Source organism: Balaenoptera ricei, chromosome 14 (assembly GCF_028023285.1).
Source record: "Balaenoptera ricei isolate mBalRic1 chromosome 14, mBalRic1.hap2, whole genome shotgun sequence".
In the NCBI taxonomy this organism is placed as follows: domain Eukaryota; kingdom Metazoa; phylum Chordata; class Mammalia; order Artiodactyla; family Balaenopteridae; genus Balaenoptera; species Balaenoptera ricei.
In genome coordinates, this window is record NC_082652.1 from 24572851 (window position 1) to 24600570 (window position 27720).

Consider the following 27720-nt stretch of genomic DNA (forward strand, 5'->3'; position numbering starts at 1 on the left):
ACCGAGCCCGTACTCACCTGGCTTCCTGGATGCGACGAAGCACGACTCCGCCGTCCACCTCGGGCTGGGCTCCCGGGGGCCGGGCCGCTGCCGCCGCCTCCCTACGCCGCGGACGCATCGCCGCCGAGCCCCTTCTCCGACGAGACGCCGCCTGCCAGGCTTCCAGCGCCGCCGCCGCCGCCGCCATTAGTCTCTGACGTCATCGGCGCGCGCCAGCTCTGCGGGAACTTTAGGGGGCGGTAAGCGCAGGTGGCGCGTGACCCTGGGGCCTCTCCGCCGCGCGCGTAGGTATCGGGCGGGAGTCGCTGGGACCTCCGGGTCCCGAGTCCCGAACCTTGATCCCGGATCCCCGGGCTGCCTGGCTACTCCGGCGGGTGGGCGGCGCCCGGCGGCGCGGGGACACCAAAGGGCGGGACCCCGGCCGAGAGCCCCTTTTGGCGGCCCCTCCGCGCTGTGACCCGGCCCCGATTGATCCCCGCACCTTTGCCCACCAGTCCCAGCCCCCTGGAGCTGAGGCCAGACACTTCCCACTGCTGCCGGCGGTTACCGATCGCTTCCTGGCCCATCGCAATCATCAGCGCCCCTTTTCCTGCTCTGCTGACACACTGAGGCCACTTCCTACACCATCACCACCACCACCAGGCCTTTGCCGGCCACGTCTCGACTCCCCCGATCGTTACTGCCACTTCCCAGGCCACAGCCTTCTCTGGCCACATCCCAACACCTGCCCTGTCCCCGCCGGACCATTACCGGCTTCTTCTGGACCTTTCAGAGATAAGCGAGTGGTCCTTGGCAGTGTAGGGCCCAGTCCTATGGGAATAAGGAATGGGGGTTTCAGATTGCAGTCCTTGGTTCCACGGGCTTAGATGCCGCCTCCACAGGCATCCGAATATGAGTATGACCCTAGGGAGGCCCACCCCAAGATACCCAGAGCTGAGAAAAGACAGGTTTTACAGGCCATCAAAGATTCGGTGGTGTCCTCTCTAGGGACTTCCCTCTACCAGAGGAGCTTAAAAAAACTCTCGTGTTCCCAGGAGGACGGCAGATGGTGAGCAAGCTTTTGAAACCATGTCGCTGGGACATTAAGCTTGGAGAAAGTGACAGTGGGGATACAGTTTTGAAGTGACCAAAGGGTTGACTTGTGGAAGGATGAGACCTTGTTTTGTTTTCCTGGAGAGTGTGTGGAGGTTACTGCGAGGCCAGTTTCAGCTTGGTGGAAGGATAAACTGAACACTGAGAACTGCCTATCTCTGGAGGGAGTAAGCAAGAGCCAGTCAAGGTAGTTTTTGAAGGAGAGTAAGGATTAGAGTGTGTGATGCCAGCGTCCCTAATGAGCCTGAAATTTCTTGATACTCTGAGTTCTCTTTCCTCTTGTGGGAGTTTGAAAGCCACTTGTTAAATTCTCTTTTTGTCTCTTGGAAACTTGCCCAGCTCTGGGATTCTACGTGTTAAGATTAATTTTGGGCTGTCAAGGTGACAGTTCCTTAATTTGAGTTCCATTATTACTACACCAACCGCCTTATTTGTATAGCTGTCCTTGACACCCAGAGCTTTTTCACACCGATTATTTAATTCTATCTTCTGTGTGACATATCTCTTCACGTTAACTATGGGACTTACTCTGAAGTTTTGCTCCCCTCTCTTTTGGATTTTGAAACACACTTTTCAGCTTTCTGGAAAACTCTTTTGAAGCATACTATTTGCTTAACCCTGCTGGGTCACATGCTCACTCATGGGATTCTGAAATAATCTATTCCTTGTGTTTATTTTAGGGTCAAGGGACTGATATTTGAACGGAAAGCTTTAAAACTTTTTAAAGAAACCTTCAGAATGGCTTTGAACCAGACAAGCTAGACATCGCTTCAGAGCACCGCCTTCAGCATGCATCTGCCCTGTCAGGCTTCCCTGGCAAAGGGGTCGTTCTTTGAAGGGGTTGTTCTGCAGAGGGCCAGGGAGCCGATGCTCACGGAACCAGATTGGTGGATTTGACTTTCTGGTAGAATTCTCTTGCTTTATTGATTTTTTTCCCAGAGCTCTGAGAGGCTGGAGGTATTGATGGGACCGAAGGGCCTGGAAGGAAGGGAAGCAGCACTTTCATGCTGAATGAAAACTAGACAAGTGACTGTTGGAGACTGAAAACACCTAAACGTCCCACATCCGGATTCAGCGGAGGAACTGTCACTGCTGGGGAGAAAGAAGCCAGACTGGAAAAGAAAACCCAAATAAAGAGAATGAGGGCCACCGAAGAGTAAATGGCCACCTCCACCTCGACAGAGACCAAGTCAGCCTCCTGGTGAGTAGCAGGGCCTGCAGGGGTTTAGTCCTGCCAGGCTGCTGCACGGATGTTTTGGGTGAACTGAGAATCCCCAGCCAGATTGTCTTGATTTTATTAAGAAAAAAAAAAAATACCATTTTCCTCAGAGCAGCGAATCAAGGGCCATTTCTCTCCAAAGCTGATGTGCTGTAACCACACGAGCCTCTTGCAGGGTTTGACGAGTCCAGCATGGCTGGTAGAAGGTAGAAAAGAGAGCCGTGGCTGGATCCCGCAGCCGGCCTTGATAATACCGTGGGCACCGAAGTCTTCACTTGTGAGAGACAAGAAGCTGTGGCGGTGCAGAATTACACCACGAGAAGAGGTCTGGCCAGACTGGCTCTTCAAGGGTATTACACAATGTCTGCCTGAAACTCAGTTCCCTTCTCAACCGCAAATGGGTTAAGCCTGTCTTAATTTGGTTCAGCAAACATTAATCAAGGAGAGGAAAGTGAGAGGCATGGTTTCAATAGAATGAGCAGGATTTATGACTGATTATATGTGTACACTTCAAAACGACACTCAGGGTTTCTTCTGTGTGCCCGTTAGAGTGGGGTCGCTTTCACCCAGGGAACATAAGGAAACGGTAGAATGGGGCCCCGCAGTGGGGTTTCATTCATTCATTCAACTATTCATCTATCTATCTAGCTTCCAGTTTTAGTGACATATAGTTGACATACGGCACTGTAACACATAATCATGAAAAGATCACCACAAGTTTAGTGAACATCTATCATCTCATATAGATAAAATAAAAGGAGAAAAATTTTTTCCTTGTAATGAGAACTCAGGATTTACTCTTAAAAACTTTCATATATAACATACAGCGGTGTTAATTACATTTATCACGTTGTACATTACATCCCTAGTACTTATTTATTTTATAACTGGAAGATTGTACCTTCTGACTACCTTTATCCAACCCCCCTTCCCACACCTCCTGCCTCTGATGACTGCAAATCTGAACTCTTTTTCTATGAGTTTGTTTCAAGTATAATTGACCTATAACACTGTGCCCAACATAGTGATTTCTATTTCTATACATTACAATATGCTCACCACCTGGCAGTGGGGTTTCCGAGCTGGGCTTGAAACATTTTTGAGGCTCTTTGATCTGTCCGTGCCCTGCCGCCAGCTGCACGTCGGGACCTAGAACTCGGGAAAGCGGATTGTGCTAGAAACAGAGTTAGTGCTTGTCATCAGGAAGATAAGGTGGGAGCCAGGGAGGGCGTAGATCAGGGGAGAAGAGTGCAGGTGACAGAGGAGTCACTGCTCTGGCCTGATGGGTGGTGTGCTTTCGGAGACTGAGAGATTAAAACCCAGGTCCAGCCTGGGTAGTTTGCTTTGTGGTCTTAAAGAAGTAATTGTAGTTACACCAGAGAGGAGACCCCGAGTCTTTAGGGAGGAGCGGAGGGTTACGGGTATTGAGGAGAGAGCTTCCTCTGCAGGGAGGGAATCAGAAGTTTGATGAGGGATCGTGTTAAAGGAGGGGTGTGGTGCCTCTCTGAGCTCTCAGATGCCCCCGCTTTTCCCGTTATAGACTCGCTGCCCTGTGGGCAAACTGCATGTTTCCTGTTTCCCTTTCCTCGCGATGGCCCCCGGGGCTGGCAAACGCAGCGCACACCACAGGCCCTCAGCAAATGTGTGTTAAATGAATTCCTGGTAGAAGGGCAATTTCCAGAGACCTCGTGCCCAGCAGTTATGAGGGCAACTAAGACATCCCTAACTTACTTCATTATCAGAGCCTTAAAAGACACTTGATCAAACCACATGGTTATAGAGTTAAGGTTCAGTGTCTCAAGTAAGAGGCATCATTGTGGGTGCCCCGTCTTGCCTTAGCTGCTCTTCTGTCTTTTGGGGCAGATGGTCTGACGGCTGGACAGAGGCGTATTTTTAGTTTGACTTGGCTGCACTCATGAAATGGTTTTATCTCTTTGTAGCTCTTGGCTTCCTTCTCCTCTGGGGCCACCAGAAGGCTTTTCAAATGCCGAATCATGAGCCCCTCTCCGGCTGGGCAAAAGGAAGCTGTGTTTTACAAGGCCCTGCTCACCGGATGGAAGGAAACACGGCTCCCTTCTGTTCTCTTGACAGGTGGAATTATTTTTTCCTTTATGATGGTTCCAAGGTGAAGGGAGAGGGAGATCCAACCAGAGCTGGCATCTGTTACTTTTTTCCCCCTCAGGTAAGCCACACAGCATTTTCTTGTTTGGTGGGGATCCCACTGCCTCAAAGTGGTGACTTTTCAAAGGTCTAGGGAGGGTTACATATGGACAGTTTTCTTTGCGTAGTCCAGGCATTCGCCACTTCTACTCTCTTATTCTTAGTTGTATTATTTGTTGTTGTTCTGGTGTTGAAGTGCCCAGGCAGCCCGGTACTTCCGCCTTCTCTAGCTCTCTGTTACCGTCATGATTTTCTGTCTGCACCGCTGGATTAAAAACTTTTCTCCAAACATATACCAAAGTAAAGAGGAGAGAATCATCGGCCCTCACGTGCCCATCACCAGCTTCAACAATAATCAACACTTGACTAATGTGATATGAGCTATCCTAACTCCTCCCCACTCTTTTTTTCCTGGAGTATTTTTTTTTAAATAAATGTATTTATTTATTTTTGGCTGCGTTGGGTCTTCGTTGCTACGCGTGGGCTTTCTCTAGTTGCGGCGAGTGGGTGCTACTCATCTTTGCAGTGCACGGGCTGCTCATTGCAGTGGCTTCTCTTGTTGCGGAGCACGGGCTCTAGGCGCGGGGGCTTCAGTAGCTGTGGCACGCTGGCTCAGTAGTTGTGGCTCACAGGCTTTAGAGCACAGGCTCAATAGTTGTGGCACACGGGCTTAGTTGCTCCGCGGCGTGTGAGATCTTCCTAGACCAGGGCTCAAACCTGTGTCCCCTGCACTGGCAGGCGGATTCTTTACCACTGCGCCACCAGGGAAGCCTGTTCCTGAAGTATTTTGAAGCAAATCCTAGACATGGTGTCATCTCACCAGTATCAAGTAACATCTCTAACTGAACAGGGTGTATTTTGTTAACATCCCACTCAGCAAAAGTTACAATAATTAGTAACAATAATATCATCTGATACAGTCTATATTCAAATTTTGCCTTTATTATCTTAGATGTTACTTAGTCATTCCTTCCTTCCCCCTCCTCTCTCTCCCTCCCTCCCTCTCTCTCCTAATCAGCATCCAAGCAAGGTCCACATACCCCATTTGGTTATTTTGTGTTTCAAGTCCCTTTTATCATATAACACTCCTCACCCCTCCTCCCATCCTTATTTCCCCCTGTGCCACTGAATCATTGAAGAAACCAGGTCTCTTATGCAGTAGAATGTCAGCACGTCCCCCACTCTGGATTGGGCTGATTACTTCTTCACGATGGTATCATTTAATGCTTTCTACCCAGTGCATTTCCTTTAAACTAGTAGTAAGATCTAGAGCCTTGATTAGGTTCAAGGTCAGCTCTTTTAGTCAAGAGTTCTCCGTTTTCCGTTGCATCACATGACGTCTGTCTGCCCCACGGTTTAGTTAACGCGAAGATCGATTAGGAGGCCTGTGTATTCACTCATGTGATCACACTTGACTTGGAGAGTGGGGATTAGTCTAGGCTGCTCTGGCCATTCTGCAGGGGATTTGAATGGGGATAAAGGCTCACTCTTCTACCCATGCACAGGCCTATAATCCTAGGAACAAAAACGTAGTTCTGGGCAATCATCCTATGCATCCACTGTAGGTGTTTTGTGACAATTCAGGCAGGGTTCGGCAAACTTAGTCTCAAAAGGGCCAATGTGGGAATGTTTTGGTCTCTGCAAGCCGTGTAAGGTCTCTGTCACGTATTCTTCTTTGTTGTTATTTTGACAACCCTTAAAAAAAATGTAAAAACCATCATTAGCTCCCGGACTATATAAAAACAGGCAGCGGAGTCCATCTGGCCTCCAGGCTATAGTTTGCCAACCCCTGCTCTAAGGAATGACACGGGAGTTGGGGAACTTGAACTTCATGTCTGGAATTGGCTCTTTTCCCTAGACCCTGCTTGACCAACAGGAGCTGCTCTGTGGACAGATCGCCGGGGTTGTCCACTGCATTTCTGACATTTCCGGCTCTCCTCCCACCGTCATCCGTCTGCGGAAACTTAAGTTCGCCATAAAGGTTGACGGCGATTACCTTTGGGTAAGTTTACCAGGCTGAACCAGTGCCTGTAGGACAGCCTCTACCAAGAGTCTTCTGTGTTGGTGAGAAGTACTGCGATGCTAGGGTTTAGAAATAATGCTTGCCGCGGCTCTCGAGCCTAGAACCTCCTTCTCTCCCCGCGTGTGCTGCGGCCCGTCATCCGCGCTTCCCGCGTCACTCTCTGCAGGTGCCCATCAGAACTGAGTGCTCTCTCCAAAACACTGCTGACACATCCTGCAAGGCACACGCCTGCTCTCTCCTCTCTTTTGAAAGACTTAGGTCATCCTCTGGAAATTCTCTTTGCTCTGTGATGCAAATTGAGTTTTTAATCTCCATCTTTTCTTGTTTCTACTCCCTATACTTCCCTATACTCTCCACGCTTACTGGGGAAGGGAGCCAGAAGCTCGAAGACACTGGTGCATATATGTTAGGTTTCAAAGAACCATTAAGAAAAAAAAGAACAATTTACAGCTAGTAGTACCATAGGCTCTGAAGTACTGTTGTCTCATGCCTCCTCTCATTTTAAATTTATTCCTGAGGGGATGGGATGCTTAAGTGTGAGGAAGTATCTTCACCTTCGTAGGTATTATTTCCAACATTTTGTTATGAAAATTTTCTAACATACTGAACAGTTGAGAGAATTTTACAGTGAATACTCACATACCTCCTAGATTCTACAGAACACTTCATTATAGTTGCTTTATCACACATTTATATATTCATCCCTTTATCCTCTATTTTAACATTTGTGGGATTCATCCACATTGTTGCACGTACCGGCGGTTCATTCCTATTTATTGCTGGGCAGTATTCCATAGTCTGAATGTATCACAGTCTACTTATTCATTCTCCTTTTTGTGGACACATGAACTGTGTCCAGTTTGGGGCACTTAAGAATAAGGCTCTAGAGGGACTTCCCTGGTTGTCCAGCAGTTAAGACTCCATGCTCCCAATGCAGGGGGTCCGGGTTCAATCCCTGGTCAGGGAACTAGATCCCGCACACCGCAACTAAGACCTGGTGCAGCCAAATAAACAAATAAATAAATATATTTAAAAAAAAAAAAAAAAAGAAGAAGGCTCTAGAGAAATACAAATCAAAACTACAATGAGGTACCACCTCACACCAGTGAGAATGGCCATCATCAAAAAGTCTACCAATAATGGGACTTTCTTGGTGGCACAGTGGTTAAGAATCCGCCTGCCAATGCAGGGGACACAGGTCCGAGCCCTGGTTGGGGAAGATCCCACATGCCACGGAGCAACTAAGCCTGTGCATCACAACTACTGAGCCTGTGCTCTAGAGCCCTTGAGCCACAGCTACTGAGCCCGTGTGCCACAACTACTGAAGCCTGTGCGCCTAGAGCCCATGCTCTGCAACAAGAGAAGCCACCGCAATGAGAAGCCCGCGCACCGCAACGAAGAGTAACCCCCGCTCGCCACAACTAGAGAAAGCCCACGCACAGCAACGAAGACCCAACGCAGCCAAAAAATTAATTAATTAATTAATTTTTAAAAAAACGTCTACCAATAATAAGTGCTGGAGAGGGTGTGGAGAAAAGGGAACCCTCCTACATTGTTGGTGGGAATGTAAGCTGGTGTAGCCACTATGGAGAACAGTATGGAGGTTCCTTAAAAAACTAAAAATAGAACTACCATATGACCCAGCAATCCCACTCCTGGGCATATATCTGGACAAAACTCTAATTCAAAAAGATACACGCACCCCTGCGTTCATAGCAGCACTATTTACAATAACCAAGACGTGGAAACAACCTAAATGCCCATCGACAGATGAATGGATAAAGAAGGTGCGGTACATATGTACAATGGAATACTACTCAGCCATAATGGAATGAAATAATGCCACCTGCGGCAACATGGATTGAACTAGAGATTATCATACTAAGTTAAGTAAGTCAGAAAGTGAAGTAAGTCAGAAAGAGAAAGACAAATACCATATGATATCACTTATATGTGGAATCTAAAATATGACACAAATGAACATCTACGAAACAGAAACAGACTCACAGACATAGAGAACGGACTTGTGGATGCCAAGGGGGAGGGGGATAGAGGAAGGGAAGGATTGAGAGTTTGGGATTAACAGATGCAAACTATTATACAGAGAATGGATAAACAACAAGGTCCTACCGTATAGCACAGGGAACTATATTCAATATCCTATGACAAACCATAATGGTAAAGAATCTGAAAAAGAATGTATATATATGTATAACTGAATCACTTTGCTGTAGAGCAGAATACAACATTGTAAATCAACAGTACTTCAAGAAAATAAAATTAAAAAAAGGAATAAGGCTCTAGAAACATTCCTATACAAGTCTTTTTGTGGACATATGTTTTCATTTCTCATAGGTAAATATCTAGGCATGGAATTGCTGGGTCATAGGGTAGGTGTGTGTGGATTTTACAAGAAACTGCCAGACTTTTGCCCAGAGCGGTTGTACCATTTTACATTCCCACCAACAGTGTATGAGAATTCCAGATACTGCCACATCTTCATCAGCAGTAATGTGGTCAGTTCGTTTAATTTTAGCCATTTTGCTGGATGTGAAGTGGTATCTCATTGTGGTTTCAATTTGCATTTCCCCAATGACTAGTGATATTAAGGCTTTTTCGTGTGCTTCATGGCCATTTGTATATCTTCCTTCCCAAAGTATTTGTCCAAAGCTCTTGCCCATTTTTTAAACTGGGTTTTCTTTTTTTCTTGAGTTGTAGGTTTCTTCATACATCCTGGATACCAGTTCTTTGTCAGATATACATTTTAAAAATATTTTCTCCCAGTTTGTGGTGTGCCTTCTTTCTTAATAATGTCTTTTGATGAGAAGTTTTTAGTTTAGTTTTTTTTTTTTTTTTTTTTTTGTAAATTTATTTTATTTATTTTTGGCTGCGTTGGGTCTTCGTCGCTGCGCACGGGCTTTCTCTAGTTGCGGTGAGAGGGGGGCTACTCTTCGTTGCGGTGTGCGGGCTTCTCACTGCAGTGGCTTCTCTTGTTGCGGAGCATGGGCTCTAGGCACGCGGGCTTCAGTAATTGTGGCGTGGGCTCAGTAGTTGTGGCTCGTGGGCTCTAGAGCTCAGGCTCAGTAGTTGTGGCGCATGGGCTTAGTTGCTCTGCGGCATGTGGGATCTTCCTGGACCAGGGCTCAAACCCATGTCCCCTGCATTGGCACGCGGACTCTTAACCACTGCACCGCTAGGGAAGCCCTAGTTTTAAGGAAGTCTAATTTATCAGTGTTATCTTTTATGGTTATTGCTTTCTGTATTCTGTCTAAAACCATTGCCTAACCCATTGGAGAAGACATTCTCCAATTTTTTTTTTTGTAAGTTTCACAGTTTTAGCTTTTAAATTTAGGTCTGTAATCCACCTTGGATATATCTTTGTGTACGGTGTGAAGCAGAGGTCAAGGGTCCTTTTTTCCATATGGATGTCCAGTTAATGCAGCACCATTGTTGAAAACTTTCCTTTTCCTATTAGATTCCTGTGGCTCCTTTGTTGAAGATCAAATGACCATTTAAGTGTGGCTCTACTTTTGGGCTCACTATTCTTTCCCATTGATCTTTCTGAAGATTCTATACAAGTACTACTCTGTCTTGATGTCTGTAGCTTTATAATAAGTCTTAAAATCAGATGGTGGAAGTCCTCCAAACTTATTCTTCTCCAAGACAGCTTTGGATATTTTAGGTCCTTTGTATTTCTGTTGTAGAATCAGTTTGTCAGTTTCTAAAGAAAAGCTGGTGGGATTATTAGGATTTCATTCCCTCTATAGATTAATTAGGGGAGACATAAGCACCTACTGGGTGCCAGACTGTTGTCAGCACTTGGATTACATCAGTGAACAAAATGCAGATCCTTGCCTCAGTGGAGCTTACATTCAGAGAGCATTTTTGTTTGTTTGTTTATTTGTTTTCTTTCAGGGTTGGTTTGTTTAAGTTTCTGATGAGTCCCTTAGGAAGGATTCCTACAGGTAGAATTACTGAGTCAAAGAATACGAAGTTTTTTCAGGCTCTTTAAACATAGGCCCAGATTATTTCCTCACTGAGCAAGTGTTTATCTTCTGTGGCTGGTGCGATGATGCAGTCGGTCCCCGTTCTGGAAGCACTCCATCCAGCTGGAGAGACGGGATGGCCATTCATGAAACGGTCTGGGTCCAGTGTTTGCTGTGAAACCCAAATGAAACATCCAGTGTCCAAATAACAGTGCTAACAATACAAGGGATCAGGAAGCAGGTCGGCATTGTCTGGAGTGATGAAAACAGGCATCTTGCGGGGGCTGGCATCTGTGGGGGGCACGGGGGTGGGGGGGAAGGCACGGGGGGAGTCCCAGGCAAATGAACAAGAATGGGAGGCGGGGCGATTTCAGCTTGGGCAACATGAGTAGGTACAAAAAGTATTTGTTTCCTGTGGAGACCAGCGTGGCTGGTGGAGGGTGTGGGGTCACACAGCAGAAGATGGAGTTTGATGGGCCAGTGGAGTCCAGCTTTAGTGAGCCCTGGACGCCAGGATTCTGAGCTTGGCCTCAGAGAAAAGGAAGATGCCTGTCCTCCTTTACAGGTGCTGGGCTGTGCTGTTGAGCTCCCTGATGTCAGCTGCAAGCAGCTTCTGGATCAGCTCATCGGCTTCTTTAATTTTTACAACGGGCCTGTTTCTCTGGCCTACAAGGTATGGTGTTGAGGAGTCTTACGTGGAACCTCCGTAGCAAAATCGGTATCGGCAGAACACAGCGTTCACCCAGGGGTCTGGTACACTTGACATAAACACGTCGTGTCAGTGACAAGGTCATGTGCCCTTGGAGCCCCTCTCAGATGCCTTTCTTCCCTGGTGGCCTGAGTCCCATTCACCCAAATGTTTATGCCCGTTCTCTCCTTCCTAGGATGGTTGGGGAGAGCAGGGCCTGGTCACGCCCTCCCCCCACTCCCCGCCCCGAGGAGCCCTGGTCTGTGGGGGGCAGGTTATCAGGGGCAGGAGGTGGGGCCTCGCCTGGATGGGAAGTTCAGAACAGGCCCTCCCTTCTGGCCAGTTTTTCGCGTAGGAGCAATTTTGTTGGTGGTCGGAGTCCCTGCCGAACAGCGTGTCTCTCGGAATCTTGCGTGCTGACCCCCAGCTGTTCTGTTTCAGAGCTGCTCTCGGGAAGAGCTGAGCGGCGAGTGGGACACCTTCATCGACCAGATCCTGAGAAACACCGGTGACCTGCATAGGATATTCAACTCCCTCTGGAACCTGGACCGAACGAAAGTAACAGGCTAGGCTCAGCCCCCTGCTCGGTGCATGGATAGGAAGAGGGCTTCTGGACACACGTTTCCTCCTTGAATGAGCTGCATCTCAGCGCACATAGTTGTTAAGACCTGTACTCAGATTCCACGCAGCCCTCACGAGCCGTGTGGGCTTGGACAAGTCAGGTCACCTCCCAGAGCCTCACTCTCCTTACCCGTAAAATGGCCACAGCATAAGACTTGCCTCCCAGAGCTGTCCTGATGATGAAATGGGACAGTACGTAAATGACAGAAAGCAGATACTCAGTAAAGGGTGTTACTGTGTTGCTAATGCCCAGGAGTGTTGAACTCAGTAATCTGAAGGTCCCCTTCTCAATAGTGCCATTATGTGATTTAATTATTCTCGACATCCAAAAAGGCCCAGGGCTGACATTTTAAAACCAGGGTTGCCACATCTGGGGCTGGGAGGTGTTTTGTCCCTGAGCCGTCGCTTTTGCCATTGGCACGCGGTGACAGGAGGCCACCTGCGTGGCTGGCCGGGCCGCCTGCACTGCCTCTTGCTCAGTGGCCTTGATCTTGGTGAGCATCACATCCTCACAGTCAGGTAGCCGAAGGGAGATGCGCGGCACTGCCCCTTGAGAACTGCCCGCCCGTGCCCTGAGCATCTCGGGGGACGGGAGCCTTCCACTGTGTGTGGGCTGGGTCTCACTGCTGTCGTTGACTGTGTCCCTTTAACAGGGATGTGGCACTGGGATGCTGCTAGAAACAGGGGCGGGTTTCCCGCTCCTGTCTGGAGGGCTTCTTGGGGTTGGCCCAGAGCTTTCCAGACTGGCTGGCTGGGCCTGGGCGCGTCTTGAGGCCGTGAAAGAATTAACTCAACTGCATGCTTGGCTCCTTGGCACTCGGTTCTAACCGCTGCCCAGCAGGAAGCAGGAAGAGGCTTTTGGTTATTGCTGGCCATTCTTGACCAGGGTCAGATCCTTTTCTGGTCTTTTTCGGGACTTTTTACAAGGACCGTGGACTGAGGCATATACCCCTGAGTGAAAGGCCATGATGTTATCATTTTCTGTTACGCAACAGAGTTACGGGACCTGGTCAGACATCAAGCCAGCTGTGTCACAGGGGTGCCTGGGCTTCAAGGGGACGGTGGAGGATGGGTGGGTGGGTTCACCGGCACCATGACCTGAATTTGAGAGGTAGGTTCTCCTCTCCTGCTGCCTTCTGGTCTCAGCGTTGATCGTCAGGGTCTCCTTGGCCATCTGCACTGTCGCCTGTGAAGAGCCATATGCCATATCTGCTGTACCTTCCAGCTTCCAGAGAGGCCTCCTTGTCCCCGGCATTTGGCACTTGTGGTGGCAGCCGCTCTGGGTGTCAGAGGCGTGACGTAGCTGTCACTGTGCGGCACACGCTCCCTCCAGGCTTGGGCTCTGAGCTGTCCACCTGCTCTCCAGAGCCCCCTTCCTGTTCCTCCTTCGCTGACGGTACGCGTGTTGACCTTGTGGCATGCTTCTTGCCCGGCACAGGTGGAGCCGCTGTTGTTGCTGAAGGCGGCCCTCATTCTGCAGACCTGCCAGCGCTCGCCCCACGTGCTAGCCGGCTGCATCCTCTACAAGGGACTGTGAGTAACCCGGATGCCGCCGCTCCAGCCCTCCCCCTGCTGCAGGGCTGACCACCCCAATTGCGGTGTGTGGCCACTTCCAGGTGGTCTCGTTTGGCAACTAGCGGGTAGTTTAGATTTGATATAGGGTCCCTGCCTGTCTTTGGGCAGAGCTGGGAAATTGCGAACTGTTGTGTCCAGAAAAGAGTTGGGAATATAAAAGGCAGCTTTGAAGAGATCCGTGAAATTCTCAGATGGGGCGTGGAGGCCCACAGCACCTTCCCCTGCTGCCCAGGGCCCTGGTGTGCTGGCCGTAGCTTCAGCTCAGGCTCCTGCAGCCTCTTGGCTGGGTCCATCTCCAGTTGGCCTCTGAGGTCTCACTGCGGCTCTTCACACAGCTGGAGGGCCTCTTAGTGAGCTTGCGCACCCAAGAGCTCTCCACGCCTCTTCCAGGCTCCGCGGAGGCTCGGCTCTCACAGCCTGAGGCAGGAGAGCTGGTGCTCTGTGCCCAGAGCTCTCTGATCCCAGACGGGTGGGCCCTGGAGAAGATCTCCAGGCACTCAGCGGGCTCTGGCTGCGCTTCTTCCCAGCCCCAGTGATCTTGCCTCATCTCCGCTCTCTCCTCTGGCAAGTAGACATACTCGGTGGAGAAGGAAATGAGATGACCGATGGGGGTGCAGTCCCTGTTCCCAGTGGCCCTCAACACATGACCTCCCCTTTCTTTTCACAATGACGGCTCTGAATCAGCTTGTGGTGCTGCCAGGCTCACCAGCAACATGGTGTCAAAGATAATATTTTTTTTCTTATTTTGCATTTCTTAGTTATTTTTAAATCATACACCTAATGCGTGAACACATTCTCATGGTAAAAAAAAAATGAACCAAGAGAGAAACATGCAGCGCACAAAGGTTCCCCGCCCCTCCCCCTCCCTCTCAGCCATCCCCACCGTCAGCGGTTTGCTGAGCATCCTTTTTGTTCTGTGTGTTTTCACACACCTGCACATATACACATGTATTGATTTTGCTTATTTCTGCTGTCTTTGTAAATGGGATCATATGGTCCCTCACCTTAATGTGTATAGTAGGGATTTCTTTATCAGTCCCTATTGGTCCACCTCACTCTTGTAACAGCTACACGTTTTTTGGTGTCATACAACAGAAAATGATGAATTTACTCTCTTTTTGATGGACATTTAAATCGTTTACCCATTAAAAGATGATTTTACCATTTTCCCTGTCGAGAATATTCTTAAGCACACACCTTGGTACAAGTCGAGTCCAAGGGTTTGGACATTTTAAACTTTGAGGGAACAGACAGGGTGCCCTCCACGAGGGCTTTCCCAGTTGAAACTCCCACCAGCTGTGTCCCCGAGAGCCTCGCCACCACAGGGTGTCAGGAACGTGTCCAATTCAGAGTCCTGAGTGTGTTTCTTCTCACGGTGTCCTTGTTCCTGTGTCTCACCCCCCAGGATCGTTAGCACCCAGCTCCCACCCTCTGTCACAGCCAAGGTCCTGCTTCATCGAGCTGCACGTCGGGACCAGGTATCGCAAAGCCCGCCCCGCTGGCTGGGATGCTTCATCCGGCGAGTCTGTCTTTATATCGGGCAAGGCTGATCCCCAGTGCTAGATGGATGGGGGCGGCTGCTGCTGCCTTGTCCTTCTCAGGACCCCAGGTCCATCCATGTGGTTTCCTTCGAGTGAGGTCACTGGCAAAGCTGAAAGAAAACGTTGTCTTCTGCGTGGTAGACTTGGTTGGTTTTTCTTCGATCCAAGTGGAGCTATGAGAATTTGACTTCCCTCAAGGATGGGCTTTATGTCAAAGAGATGTTGGATTTTTCAGAGAGAGAGAGACTGTAAAAGATGGCTTAGGACAATAGAAACTTTAAAAATACTTCCGTCTTATATTTACTTAACTGTTTTTATAATGAAGGAAAAGTCATATGTGCTCATGGGAAATAAAATTGCCCACAACTGGACTGCACAGAGATAATCACTGCTAGCCTCTGGCATATTTCCTTTGAGTTCTTTTTTCTTTTGTTTTACTAGTTGATTCTTACTGTGCGAGACTCTGGTTTTAAATGTGTCATCAGGCCGGCTTTTTACACTTATTAAATCAGTAGACATTTAAAACACGTGTGTGGCTCTAGCCGGCTCCTTCCCACCGTGATGCAGGGGTCATTAGAACAGCCTTCCTGGTAAACTATTTGATAATGAGAGGCTTGAGGATGCCCTTTCCTTTTTCCTCATAGTTCAGCACTACGAATCAATACTAAGGAAATCATCTGACTGCTGAAGAAGGTTTATGCTCAAAACTTATTGCAACAGGATTTACAAAAGTGAAAAATCAGATATAACTTAAATGTCTACGGTAGGAGCTGGCAGACCGTGGGCTGTGGGCCAGTCGCCTACAGACAGAATTTTCTTGGCCTGCTTTTGAGCCACACCTGCAGGTTGAGTAGCTGCACAGAGACTGTATGGCCGCAAAGCCGAAAATATGCACTAGCTCGCCATTTACAGACTGGTTGCCAGTTGCTGGTCTCAAGTAGGGAAATGATGAATCCTCCTCCACCACTGTAAACTTCCTAAAATTTTAGTCAGCCATTGAAAATGGCCAAAGATGCTTTAATGACAGAAATTGTGTGTCAGTCTTTCAAGCAGAAAAAGTTTTACGTAATGTGGCCTCAGAGTATAAAAAAAATGCATAGACTTAAAGGAAAATGTGCCCAATGTTAACAGGATTAGCTTGCGGGTGAGGGAATTATATGTGATTTTTTTGGAAAAGAATTTTTGTCTAGAGTTAGTTTATGTAAAGAAAAAAAGAAAGCCGCAACACTTCTTAGGAGTGAAAGTCATTTTGGTGAGAAGAGCAGTTTTTGTTTTGTTTTGGTGGGTCCTTTTGGAACCTTTAGGTGGAGATGGCTGGAAAGCTCTTTTGAGGAGATTCCTGGGTTTCTCACCTTGATTGTAAATCAGAACAAGAGATCTGACCTCACATCTGGTTTAGGTTGAAGGGTCACAGGCCCTTCACACTTTTGTTATAATGGGATCTGTGTGAGCTCTAGGCCAGGGCTGTGGCAGATGTGGCTTTATTCCAGGAGATGACTTCCCTGGAGGTCTGAGAGGTAACATGAATGAATGCTTGCTGTTATTCCCAGAGAGGAGAAACTGAGATATCAGAACGGGAAGAAGCCTGGTGTGAGCCTGGGTGGTGTGGCCGCCCCAGCCAGTGTGGGCCTGGCCCTTGGCTGACCCCAGCCACGGCGGGGGGCAGGCAGCTTGGGGGAGCTTCTGTTCCATCTGCTTTGCTGTTGGCGTGCGGCTGGGACCAGCATCCTGAGCCTGGCTGCATTTCACGAACAGATGGCACCGCGCGGTCCTGATGGTTAGGTCGGGGGGAGAACGCGGTGCCCAGCACCAACTTCTCTGTGTGTTTATTTTCAGAGACAACCTATAGGAGGGGATGCCCTGCAGGAACATGGTAAGTGATCAGGTGGCTTGTTACATCTTGGGAATGGTCCTTAAGCTGCCTGGCCCTATCCAAGTCACGTGAAAGGCCGAGTAGTCCTATATGGTTATTCCATCGGCTCGTGAGATTAGGAAAATATATAGAGCTTCAAGGACAAAGTTACCCATCAAAATCGCAGTTGTAAAGCTCCTGATTTAGGCATATCTCTTAAATCCCCGTTTTCAGATCCTCCTTAACTCCCCATTATGAGACTACTCAGACGAGTTCCAGAAGGTCACAGTTAGGAGAGGGTGCCATCGGCGGCCACTGCCAGGAAGACCTTTTGCAGCAGTGCAGGTGCCCCCAAGAGGGGGATTTGTTTTATTTTGAATCATAAGTCGGGGCAGACCCGTTTGGTCAGGTGGAAGTGCTTTTTTCCAGCTTCTGTCTTTTTTTTAAGTGCCACTAAATTTTCTTCCACCAAACGTCACCCTGGGTGCAGAGTTGCCTACACGGGCTTTTCCTTGCTGATGGCTGAAGTTGTAGCTGCAGTTTTGTGGCTTTTGTTCTGGGTTGAGGAACGTAGCCCAGAGCTGCTCTCTGAGCTGGCCTGTGGGTTGGATGCGTCACCCCAAGAACAGTCCCTGCCCCCTCTGTCTTCTCTGGCCCAGGGGAGGGCCCTGGCCACACTGCTTTGCAATTCTAGGAGCAGCACTCCCTCCAGACGTCCAGATTGTGCCTGTTTTCCTGACCGAAGAGGAAGCCGTCAGTCTCCGTGAGTTCCCCCAGGAGCCCACGACCAGGTAAGGGAGCTCACAGGGGTTCCTCTTAACCCATGCATTGGGCACTCCCTCCCACGGATTTATCCAGGTGAGCCCCTGGTATTTGATAACTGATTCCATCTTCTCCACGCTCTGCCTTGGCAGGGGCATCTGGAGCTTCAGCTTAGAGATCAGAGGCATCTGGCAGAGTGAGATGAGCGTAGGTTTCAAATCCCAGATCTGCTGCTTATCAGCTCTGTGACCTTGGGCAAGTCCACTCCCTGCCTGAGCCTCAGTTTTTTCATCTGTAAAATGGACCCAGAAAAGTTGGGAATATTATGTGTATAGCACCCAGTATAGGGCCTGACTCACAGTCGGCCTCCAAACGTGGGTGTCCCTGATTCAGTGGGCTCTGCCGTTTCCTGTAGGTGATCCCGGTGTCACTGTGTGAAGCCCCGAGGCCCAGGCATTGCCCTAGGTTTCCTCCTGTGCTTTGACCATGACCTCTTAGGCTCTGTGGCCTCAGCACCCACTTGTCACCAATGCCCGTGCTTTTTAGGGAAGCACTGCTTTAGTCTCCCCCAGGGCAGGGCCCTTGCCCACGCTCAGTCACCTGCCCTTCCTCACGCCCGTCTTGTTCGCCAGCACTCTGGCATCTCCAGCCAGACTCCTGGAGCCCCCAGCCCAGCGCCCTCCAAAGAGTTTGAACACATCTGCCCCGAAAGAAAACACCCCCAGACATGCGGGATCCACGGCTCGGATCTCAGCGACCACCCCTGAGCCCAGGTCTCCTGACGTCACCTGGCCAAATGGCAGCAGGGAGAACGGACACTGGTCTGGCTGTGATCTGAAGAGCATCAAGCCCCCAACACCGCACCACACCACCAGGGGCCAGGGGCCTGGGCTCGACCTCTCCCTGGTGAAGGAAACCGGTTTGTCCAAGGGGGAAGAGGAACTGGACTTGTCTGAAATCCACGTTCCAGAAGCTCAGGACACGGGAGCATCCTTGGGTTATTCTGCCTCCGATGGCGGGCCTCCTGGCTGCAGGGCATCTGTCAGTGACTCTGGCAACGCCGGAAGCAAGCCACCCGAGGCCCTGCCTGTAGGCACAGCCGTGGGCGGCCCCCTCCCTCCCTCCACTCCTGGGATGCTCACCCAGAACGGAGCCCTAGAACGGCCCAGAGACCTTCCTGGCAACAGCAGCCAAGCCCCCGTCCCCAGGGACCACCTCCTCGGCCCAGCGAGCGGGCCGTTGCCGTCGCCTTGCTTGGATTCGAGGCAGACGGGGACTGAGCTGCCCGTGGGGGAACAAGGCGAGGGGCAGCGTGGCGATGGGGTTCCTGAGGGCCGCTCGGCCTCCGGCCCGGAACGCACCTCGGGCTCGGCAGACCCTCCAGGTGACGGCCCCTCCGCAGACAGACCCGGGTCCAGGGCGACCCCCGCGTCCCGCACGCGGCTCGTGCGGATGAACCTCTACACTCACAGCGTCAGAGGCCTGGTGCTGTTGCTGCTGGCCGAGGAGCCGCTGCTGGGAGATGGCGCGGCCGTCGAGGACGTGGTGAGTGTGCAGACCCCCTGGCCCCTGGCGGCCCGCGCCCGCCTCCTCGGAGCGGGGATAGGCAGGGGGGCTCGGCCAGCAGCTCTGTGACCTCGTGCCAAACATCCTTGTTCACACAGTGGGGTGCCGGTGGTGCCCAACTCCTCGGTTGTTTGTGGGGGGTGAGTGAGCATCCAGTGCTGAGCACAGAGTCAAGTGCAAAGGCATCCACAAGTCTTGCCCTTTCCAGCTTCTTCCGTCTTCTCAGCGCGTCTGGCTCGTCGTCAGCACTGTGGGGAGCAGTGCAGCCACGCAGGCCATGACCACACACGGCCTCACTCCCTAGCCCGGCAGCTCTAGGCTCTGTGTGGCCGGAGTCTGTGCGTGTCCCCGCCTGGACTGGGAGTTTTCCGCCAGCCCTGACTTTCCCTCCGTCTGGAGCTCCTTCCTAGAAGGCCCAGGACGTCTGAAACGCTAACTGGATCCAGAAGGCTCCTCTCAAACCCTTGCAGCCCCTTCCCCACTTCGAGTGGTAAGCTGACCTTCTCTGGGGCCTGGGCCCACGCTGGATCCAGTTGCCATAGTAACAGCCTTGCTTTAGTTGGCCGGGCAAGGGCAGCGATAAAAACAGCAGGTTGAAATTGCTGCAGGGTGAATGGTGTCCTGGGGCTTGCCTTGTTTCTGTTCTTAAATCTATATTATTCTAAGCCCGTCGTATTAGCAGGCAGGGCCCGTGGCCCTCCGTAAATGAGCGGGTCCCCTGGAACGCACTGGAGGAGGGCGGCGGGTCCTCCGCGCGGAGCCTGGAGACGGGGCCTGCGCCTCTCGCACCTACCTGGCTCCTCTCCCCTTTCCACAGGCCCCGCAGCACCCTCTCCGAGTGGGGCTTCCCGCCACTTCCTTCCCCAAGGCTCCTCCTCCTTACAACAGCTCAGGGGTCCAGGGCTGCAGCTCTGTGCTTCCATCTCCCGGCCGAGGCCTTGGTTTCATGGTCTGTCCTGCTTAGCGCCGAGCTTAGACGCGGCATTTTGCAGGCCCAGTGTTGGCATGCAGTAAAGTGGATACCACCCCTCTATTTTTACTTTCCCCCCAAAAAGAAAAAGAAAAACTAGTGCAGGCCGCTCTGGGAGAAGAAGGTAAATTACGATGTATTCTGCATTCGCTGTATGTAAATACTTTGCATCTGCTACTTCAGCCAAGCCTTGGAAAAGCTAGCTCTGGGGGCAGGCACGGTAACTCCCATTTTGCCCTTAAGAAAACCGCCTCTTTGAGATCAAGACCTAACGCACATGGTGGGGTCCAGGATTCCTGCCTGTTTCTTGTCTCCCACCCTCAACCCTCTGTCCCTCGTGGATCTGACCTTGGCATGGTAGGTGGGAAGGTGAAGGAGTAAAGGCCCTGCCTTCTGTGGCCCTTGATACTCGGACATGGGACTTGGTCTGTCACAGCCCATCCTTGTTGTCAGGGCAACGACCTCCCTGGGCTTTCATGGAAAGTAGGGTTTGGTGTTGGGCAGGAAAGAGAACGCAATTTTATGGAAAAAGAAAACTAGTCTTTTCTAAGAAGAGTAGGGTGTTAACGAACTTTGATCAGCTTGCTGGTTTGCGAGTGGAGTCGGTTATCAAACCCAAAGGCCGTCTATTTTATAATCAGCAGAGAGCTTTCATTGCCTTTTTGTCCCGGTTCTGCACACAGAACAGTCGACCTGATTTCCCTCCAGACCCTCTGCTGCTGTCTAGAAAAAGCCAACCCCTGCAGCATGGTAAACGACAGCTCAGAAGTGACCGTGAGCACAGCCCCCCTTGGGAAAGACACATCACCACGGCTCCCTGGGTCATTTTGCCATCACGTCTTTCAGGGGCTCAACTGCCACCTTTTCTGTTTGCTGAGGGTGTGGGCGGGAGCTGGGTGAAGTGGGTGATGGAGGGAGCAGCCAGGAGAGGGTGGCACTAACTCAGAGGAGCAGAGTAGGCTCACGCCAGGGGGCAGCAGAGAGCCGCTGATAGTTCCTGCTCAAAACCCAAGATAATCCTCTCACTGACCTTCAGTTATTCATCACTACAGTAGGACACAGAGCTGTGTGTACCGTAGACAAAGCCTGGGTTTAGTGTGTTAGCATAAAATACAAAAAAGCACCCCTCTCCCGTGAAACTGGTGCTTCTGAGTAAACGTGTGTTCCTGCATCGTTTCTTCTGCGTGTTTGGGGCACACTGACACTGAGCCACGTGCTTTGCTGTGGGCTAGAAGGCGGAGGATGCAGGAACAGCCCCGGCTCCGTGTCTCCTAGGGCTGCTGTGAGGATCTCGTATGTGGTAGTGTGTCTTGGGTTGGCAAACTTTAACGTAAAGGAACACATAGCAGGTGTTTTCTGCTTTGTACAACTCTTCGAATCTGCTGTTGTAGTACAAAAACAACCATAAACAATATGTAAATAAACGGCGTGGCTGTGTTCCAGTACATTGTTTATGGACACAAAAATTGAAGCTTGATATAATTTTCACATAACAATATTATTCTTTTGACTTTTTTCCCCCTAACCATACAAAAATATAAAAACCATTCTCAGTTCTCAGGCTATCAAAAACAGTCAGTAGGCTGGATTTGGTCCACGGGCCATGGTTTGCTGACCCCTCGTATATATGAAAGCACTTGGTTACCAGTAGAAAATTGCCCACGTGTCATCTGGTATAGCGTCTTATGATTAACTGCGTCGACGGTTAAGTGATTTTATCCTGAGTACAAGATAGGCAGAAGATTCCGGAAGTGGCTCGGTGCCTACAGAGAAAGCTCAGGGTTTGGCATGGCTCATTCTGTCCCCGTTTTCCCTTCCCCTGGGCACCCGCTGGGGATGGAGGGATGACTGTTGCAGATTCCTGAGGTCCAGAAACTTTCAGCGAGGCTGTGGTTTGACTTCGTGGTAAATCCCGTACGCACACACACACACGCACACACGCGCGCGGCCTCATCTGCCTCTGTTAATCGCGCTGGTGAGGCTGCTCCAGGGATCTGAGCAGGGGACAGCGTGCCTGTCCTCCTGTCCCGTTACTGTGGACCCTCGACTCAGCCCGCACAGCTGGTGGTGGACGGTGCCTCGTGTCGGTCACACTCGCTGTCCAGTCACCCAGTGGCTGTTGCCCGGCACCTCCTGGGAGCCAGGCTCGCTGCTGGGCCCTGGGGACGCAGAGATGAGGGTGTCACGTAAACCCTGGTGCCAAACCTAATGCCCTTAAGTACCATTTCTATGACATGGGATAGAAATGCTAATTTAAGTCCAGGACACTCCCCAAAATAACACTTGAGTTTCATGACATTCACCTCAGGACATTCTCTTTGCATCTCTGGTCCTTTTATGCAAGCTTATTTTTTTACACAGCTGTTGTGAAATAAGTCAACCCACAGACAAGTCATATTAGTCCAGGGACGCGAGCTCATGGAAGAGGTCGCACTTCTTTAATAATGACAGTTTTCATATTCTTGACTTTAAGAAAATGCGTTCGCTCCCGGCACTTCAGAGCGGACAGAATGGATAGATGCTATTTGACCTCAGCCACTCAGCAGCCCTGTAGTATCCCTATTTCGCAGATGAAAAAAAACGAGGCGCAGAAAAGCCAGTAACTTGCCCCTGGTCATCTGGCTGGGAAGAGGCTGAGCCAGGAGGTCCTTCACCTGGGCGCCAGCTGCGGCCCGGGGCCCGCGGCCTCCTTGTGGCTTTAGCAGCCCGGGGCAGCCCCAGGAGGCCCTGATTCAGGCTGAGTCCATCTGGACGTGACGGACGTACTTGGCGGGGCCCAAGAGGGAGTTCAGCCGTTCGAAAATGACATTGCAGGAAAATAGTTCAAGGATGAAGGACAAAGTTCATGCTATATCATTAGGTCACAGAACTAGTATCAGTCGTTATTTATGGTCTGACTCCATCTTTAGTTTATAAACAACAAATCGTACAAAATGGGACAGTCCAGTGTTCCTAACTGCACCTGCAGGTGACATCCCCTGGGAGGTGTTTTAAAATACAGGTGTTTGGGCCTCGCCTCCCGGACAGCCTTCCTCAGCTGGGTTCCTCCTCTGAGCCAGAGAGCACAGAAAACCATTTCACCCACACTTCTCAGTCCTTCGAGAACAGTGGCTGGTACCATTCTAGGTACAGGGAGGGAGGTGGCCTCGCTGCAGACAGTCAAGAAGCACGGGGTGGGGGAGGAGGAGGGGGGCACAAACGCCAGCCGTGGTTAGGAGATGCACCAGGGCGCCACCAGCGGCTCTGCCTGGATGGTGAGATTCTGGGCCATTTTTCCTTGCTTTTTTTTTTTTTTTCTTTTATTTTTCTGCTCCCCCCCTATTTTCTGATTTTTCTACAAGTTTGAAATGCATTAGGAGATAAGGGCAGAAGTCAGGACTTCTCTAACAACAGGTCAAAGCACTGGTCAGAGTCCTTCTTGCTAAGTCAGGCAGCCACGCAGATAGATATCCCTTGGGTGGCTTGCTCAGCGGCGGCCTGTCCCCTCCCTGCCCCGCAGTACCACGGCAGCCTGGCGTCCCTCAACGGGCTGGAGGTGCACCTGAACGAGACGCTGCCCCGGGACCAGGCGGCCCCCGCGGCCAGAGCCTATGGCTTCGCGCACTACGACCGCGTCCAGAACATGCTGGCGGGTAAGGGGCGCCCCCGGTGGGTGGGAGCGGGGACTGGGGCCCAGCGCACGGGGCGGGTGCCCTGCAGTCAGGACGCTGCTTTCTCACTTGGAGCCCAGCTCCCACGGGGTTTAAATTCTCCTGGCAAACATTTCTTTTCTCGTTTATCTTATTTTGGCCATTTCTCCAACATTTTGAGAGAAGCACACACACGTTCAAATATCTGTGACGAGGTTGCCTCCCGATTCGGACATTCGTGTGCAGAGACCGGTGTTGCCCACCATCGGGGGCGGCGTGTGCTCCGTGGCGGGGTGCAGCTGGAGGGCCCAGCACCCCGGCCTCTGTCCCACTGCCCCTGGGCACCCGTACCCCAGGCCGGGGCCTCACCCTGTCCCAGTTTATGGTTCTGGGTTTGGGGGATGTTGGTGGAGGGGGGCAGTCTGCCACTCACGACTTCTGTGTCCTCTTCTGGAAGCCAACCTGCCGCAGGTGGCCACAGCCCAGGACCGCCGCTTCCTCCAGGCCGTCAGCCTGATGCATTCCGACTTCGCCCGGCTGCCCGCGCTGTACGAAGTGACCGTCAGGTGAGCGTCCCCGGCTCACTGACAGCCCTGCGCCAGGAGCCGCCTTCCTGGGGTCCTGGGCAGAGAGCCTCATTCATAACCGAATGAAGGACAGTCCAGGAACCAGTCAGGGCTTTCTTTGATCTGCTCCGGTGGCTGCTGTCATCTGCCCCTGTGCTTCCCATGTCATGTATTTGCTGGGTCCCATCCTGGGGTTCGGACTGCTTTATACACTGGGGTACAGCAGGGAGGAGACCTAAGGCCCTCACCACCTCAGTGCTTCCATCCATCACTGGGGAGGGAGGAGGGGCCTCGGTCTCTGCCATAAACGATGCTGAAGTGCTGTCTTCCATCTTCTAACTTAACAAGTCCCGCGTGCTCATGACCAAGTCTCCCAAGTCAAATGTTGTCATCCCATCGCCGGCAATATGGCCCAAAGATACCCACAGTTAATAGTTTGGTGTATGTTACTCCAGGTTTCATTGGTTTTTGTTTTTATTTTTTGCATATAAAAGATAGACGATTAGAATTTTTGATTATTTAATGGTTTTTCTTCTAGAAAACTGGAGCATACTAATGTGCTGTTTTACAAGTTTCTTTTTTTCACCTTGTTGCATGTCCTGAACACCGCTGTGCCAGCAGATCTAGATCTATTATTACTATTGTCATTTACAATCTTTAACCAACCGAATTTCTACTTTTTCTCTCTACACGCTTCTCTTATGAAACCGGTAGCAGAAAAGAAGGCAAGTTAGAGGGTCAGAAGGGGGGTGCCTGCTCTGTGTATATCACTCAGTTAAGTCCTTGAAATGATTTGGTCGAGCGCATTCTTTTTTTTTTTTTTTTTTTAATTTTTACTCTCTCCCTTCCCTTTTTTTTTTTTTTTAAATTTATTTATTTTTAGCTGTGTTGGGTCTTCATTTCTGTGCGAGGGCTTTCTCTAGTTGTGGCGAGCGGGGGCCACTCTTCACCGCGGTGCGCAGGCCTCTCACTATCGTGGCCTCTCTTGTTGTGGAGCACAGGCTCCAGACGCGCAGGCTCAGTAGTTGTGGCTCACGGGCCCAGTTGCTCCACGGCATGTGGGATCTTCCCAGACCAGGGCTCGAACCCGCGTCCCCTGCACTGGCAGGCAGACTCTCAACCACTGCGCTACCAGGGAAGCCCGAGAGCATTCTTTTGAACCTCATTTTATGGACAAAGAAATTGAAGCACAAACAGAATGAACGACTCGCCCCAGGGTCGCATTCTTACTCAGAGGCTGAGTCAGGATTTGAGCCCAGGTGTCTCAGCTCTAAGCACATGCCCCCCGCCACACACGTTTCCAGTTCCGGGGACAGTGTGGCTGAGAAGGAGGCGTGTGGGCTCTGGGCTCGGCTCTGGTGCTGACCGGGTTCTAATGCCTGTCACCTGCCACACAGGAATGCGGGCACTTCTGCTGCCCAGCGCCATCTCCAGCCACTATTTCTGTGTATCTTTACGTAATAAATGTGTCTTCTCTGGCTTTAAGTCACAGCTGCCCCACGCTGGCAACCTAGATCCATCACCCACCTTGTGGCCCTGTAGTATTTCATCTTCCTTGGAGCTGAGAGGGTTTTAGCGTTGGGATATGTAGCTCATTTGAATAATAGAAACAGAAAAAAACAGGCTCCATTTCTTAACCACTCACCATGGGCTAAGCAATTTGTATATATTCCTACTCATTTACTCTCTTTATAAAATCTCAGTGAGGGAATTTACTGTTGTCATATTCATTTTACTGATGAGAAAGCTAAGACTCAGAAAGCTGGAGCAACTTAGTCAAGGGCACACAGCCAGGAAGTCGCAGGGGTGGGATGAGCACCCAGGTCTGTGTGACTCTAGATCGTGCTCGTTACCCACAGGCCGAGGTGCCCCCTCTCCATGGCCATAGTGACTGGTCCATGACTCGTCCTGCCGGGTCACTGGCAGCGCTTCTGGGGGTCTCCGGGCTCTGAGGGCTCACAGGCAGCGTCGGACTGTGGTCTCCTTTCTTACTCTAACAGGAATGCCTCCACGGCTGTGTACGCCTGCTGCAGCCCCGTCCAAGAAACCTATTTCCAGCAGCTGGCGTCGGCGGGGCGGAGCTCCGGCTTCCCGAGTCCGCAGGACAGCGCCTTCAGCCTCCCGGGCAAAGCCAAGCAGAAGCTGCTGAAGCATGGGGTGAACTTACTTTGAACCGTGGGTTCATGACCCCAGCAGATGACTCTCACATCGAATCCCAGCAAAGGAAGCTCTGCCTTGTTAAATGGAAAAGTCCCTCTATTTTGTTTTCCTTGGAATAGTCCCTTGTTTTTAGGAATGTAATGATATTTGAGTGTTTGTTGCCCCTTCTGCAGATTGGGGTTGGAGGAGGTAGCTCTCCGGGTCAGCAGACCTAGAGCACGTGGTAAAGAACTTGATGATGTGGGCAGCACTGCGGCCAGATTGGGCGCCTTGGCTCCTTACACCCAAGGGGCACAGGGCCAGTGAGTCCCCCTGTCACATGGAGCCCCGGGCACCTGACATTTCTTGCTGCTGTTCCACCCCAGCCTTAACTAGGACCACAAAAACCCAGGGTGGCGTTTTTTCTAGAACCTGGTTGGCCCTGTCTAGGGTATTTGTCCAGCCCTGTGTCCAGGGGGCCGGTCTGAGGTGTGACTGCCCAGCCAGGAGACGGATTTGTCAGCGAGCAGACCGGAGCTCCCACTTCTCAGGTTATCTTCAGAGCAGTCCTTCTGGGAGGTTGGGACGCCTAGTGCAGCGAAGCAGCAGGGATGCTGAAACCACCTTGTTTGGATCTTCTGGAACTATATTCAAAACAAGGAGCCTGTTCTTTGGCTTACCCACAGTGGGGGCACATCTCAATGACGTGGGAGGGAGTTTGGGGTGCCAGGACCGAGAGCTGCGTGACGACAGGCCAGACTGGGCCACTTGGTTGGAAGTGGGCTGTGCTGCTGCTTCCTCCCGAGTGAGTGTCCCAAACGGGAGTTTCTAAAAGGTTTTGGTGCAAAAGCAGAACTGTGCTTTTCAGCGGTGGCTGCGTGAAAGGGAACAGCATTCGTTTGTATGTTTCTGGGCTGGAGTAGTACTAGAACGTCAGTTCTGTTACGTTTATAGTCTGACATTTTATGATGATGTGATGCAGGTCACAGGATGAAAATATTTTGCAAAATCCTAACCAGATGTTTACTGGAAGTACCTGAGATTCCATTTGAAAATCGTGATGTTAATAACTTCATGTCAGTGAACCGTTATCTCATGTTTCTGACATGGTGTCTTTTTCTCGAAACAAGTTTCTAAGGGCTAAAAATAAAATAGCCAAAAACACTAATGAGTTCTGAGTAACAGTAACATCTCTATAGTGACAAAGTAAGGATGAAGGTATGTATGTATATATGTACATATGTGTATATTTCGCGTGGTCACGTTTCTCTTTGCCCTGCCTGATCCAGCCTGGCCAGGCGAGGAAGAGGGCATGTCAGAACGGTCTGGGC

At 50.7% G+C, this 27720-nt stretch overlaps 2 protein-coding genes across 12 annotated transcripts in view; one reads left to right on the forward strand and one right to left on the reverse strand.

Annotated features, from left to right (window-relative positions):
* Positions 1-198, reverse strand: part of SRRD (SRR1 domain containing) — a 39548-nt gene extending 39350 nt beyond the window's left edge. For all 5 annotated transcript variants that reach the window (XR_009497172.1, XR_009497174.1, XR_009497173.1 and 2 more), the window contains exon 1: positions 18-198. Coding sequence is in view for 1 of the 5 variants with exons in the window: in XM_059893829.1 (XP_059749812.1) it covers positions 18-187 (170 nt within the window). In the remaining 4 variants the exon portion in view is untranslated. The remainder of the gene's footprint in view (positions 1-17) is intronic.
* Positions 143-27557, forward strand: HPS4 (HPS4 biogenesis of lysosomal organelles complex 3 subunit 2). 7 transcript variants are annotated; one of them, XM_059893824.1, is made up of 15 exons: positions 203-239; positions 495-1048; positions 1773-2293; positions 4403-4493; positions 6330-6473; positions 11046-11153; positions 11610-11726; positions 13228-13322; positions 14770-14842; positions 16742-16778; positions 17452-17548; positions 18152-19064; positions 23555-23687; positions 24142-24250; positions 26251-27557. In XM_059893824.1, exons 3-15 carry the CDS (start codon positions 2253-2255, stop codon positions 26420-26422), a joined length of 2130 nt encoding a protein of 709 aa, XP_059749807.1. In that variant the 5' UTR covers positions 203-239; positions 495-1048; positions 1773-2252; the 3' UTR covers positions 26423-27557. The 7 variants fall into 7 exon arrangements, with proteins under 7 accessions (XP_059749811.1, XP_059749809.1, XP_059749807.1 ...); XM_059893825.1 differs by lacking the exon at positions 203-239 and adding an exon at positions 250-284 and having other exon boundaries at positions 988-1048; XM_059893828.1 differs by lacking the exon at positions 495-1048 and having other exon boundaries at positions 143-239; positions 2032-2293.
* Positions 27558-27720: the final 163 nt, after the last annotated feature.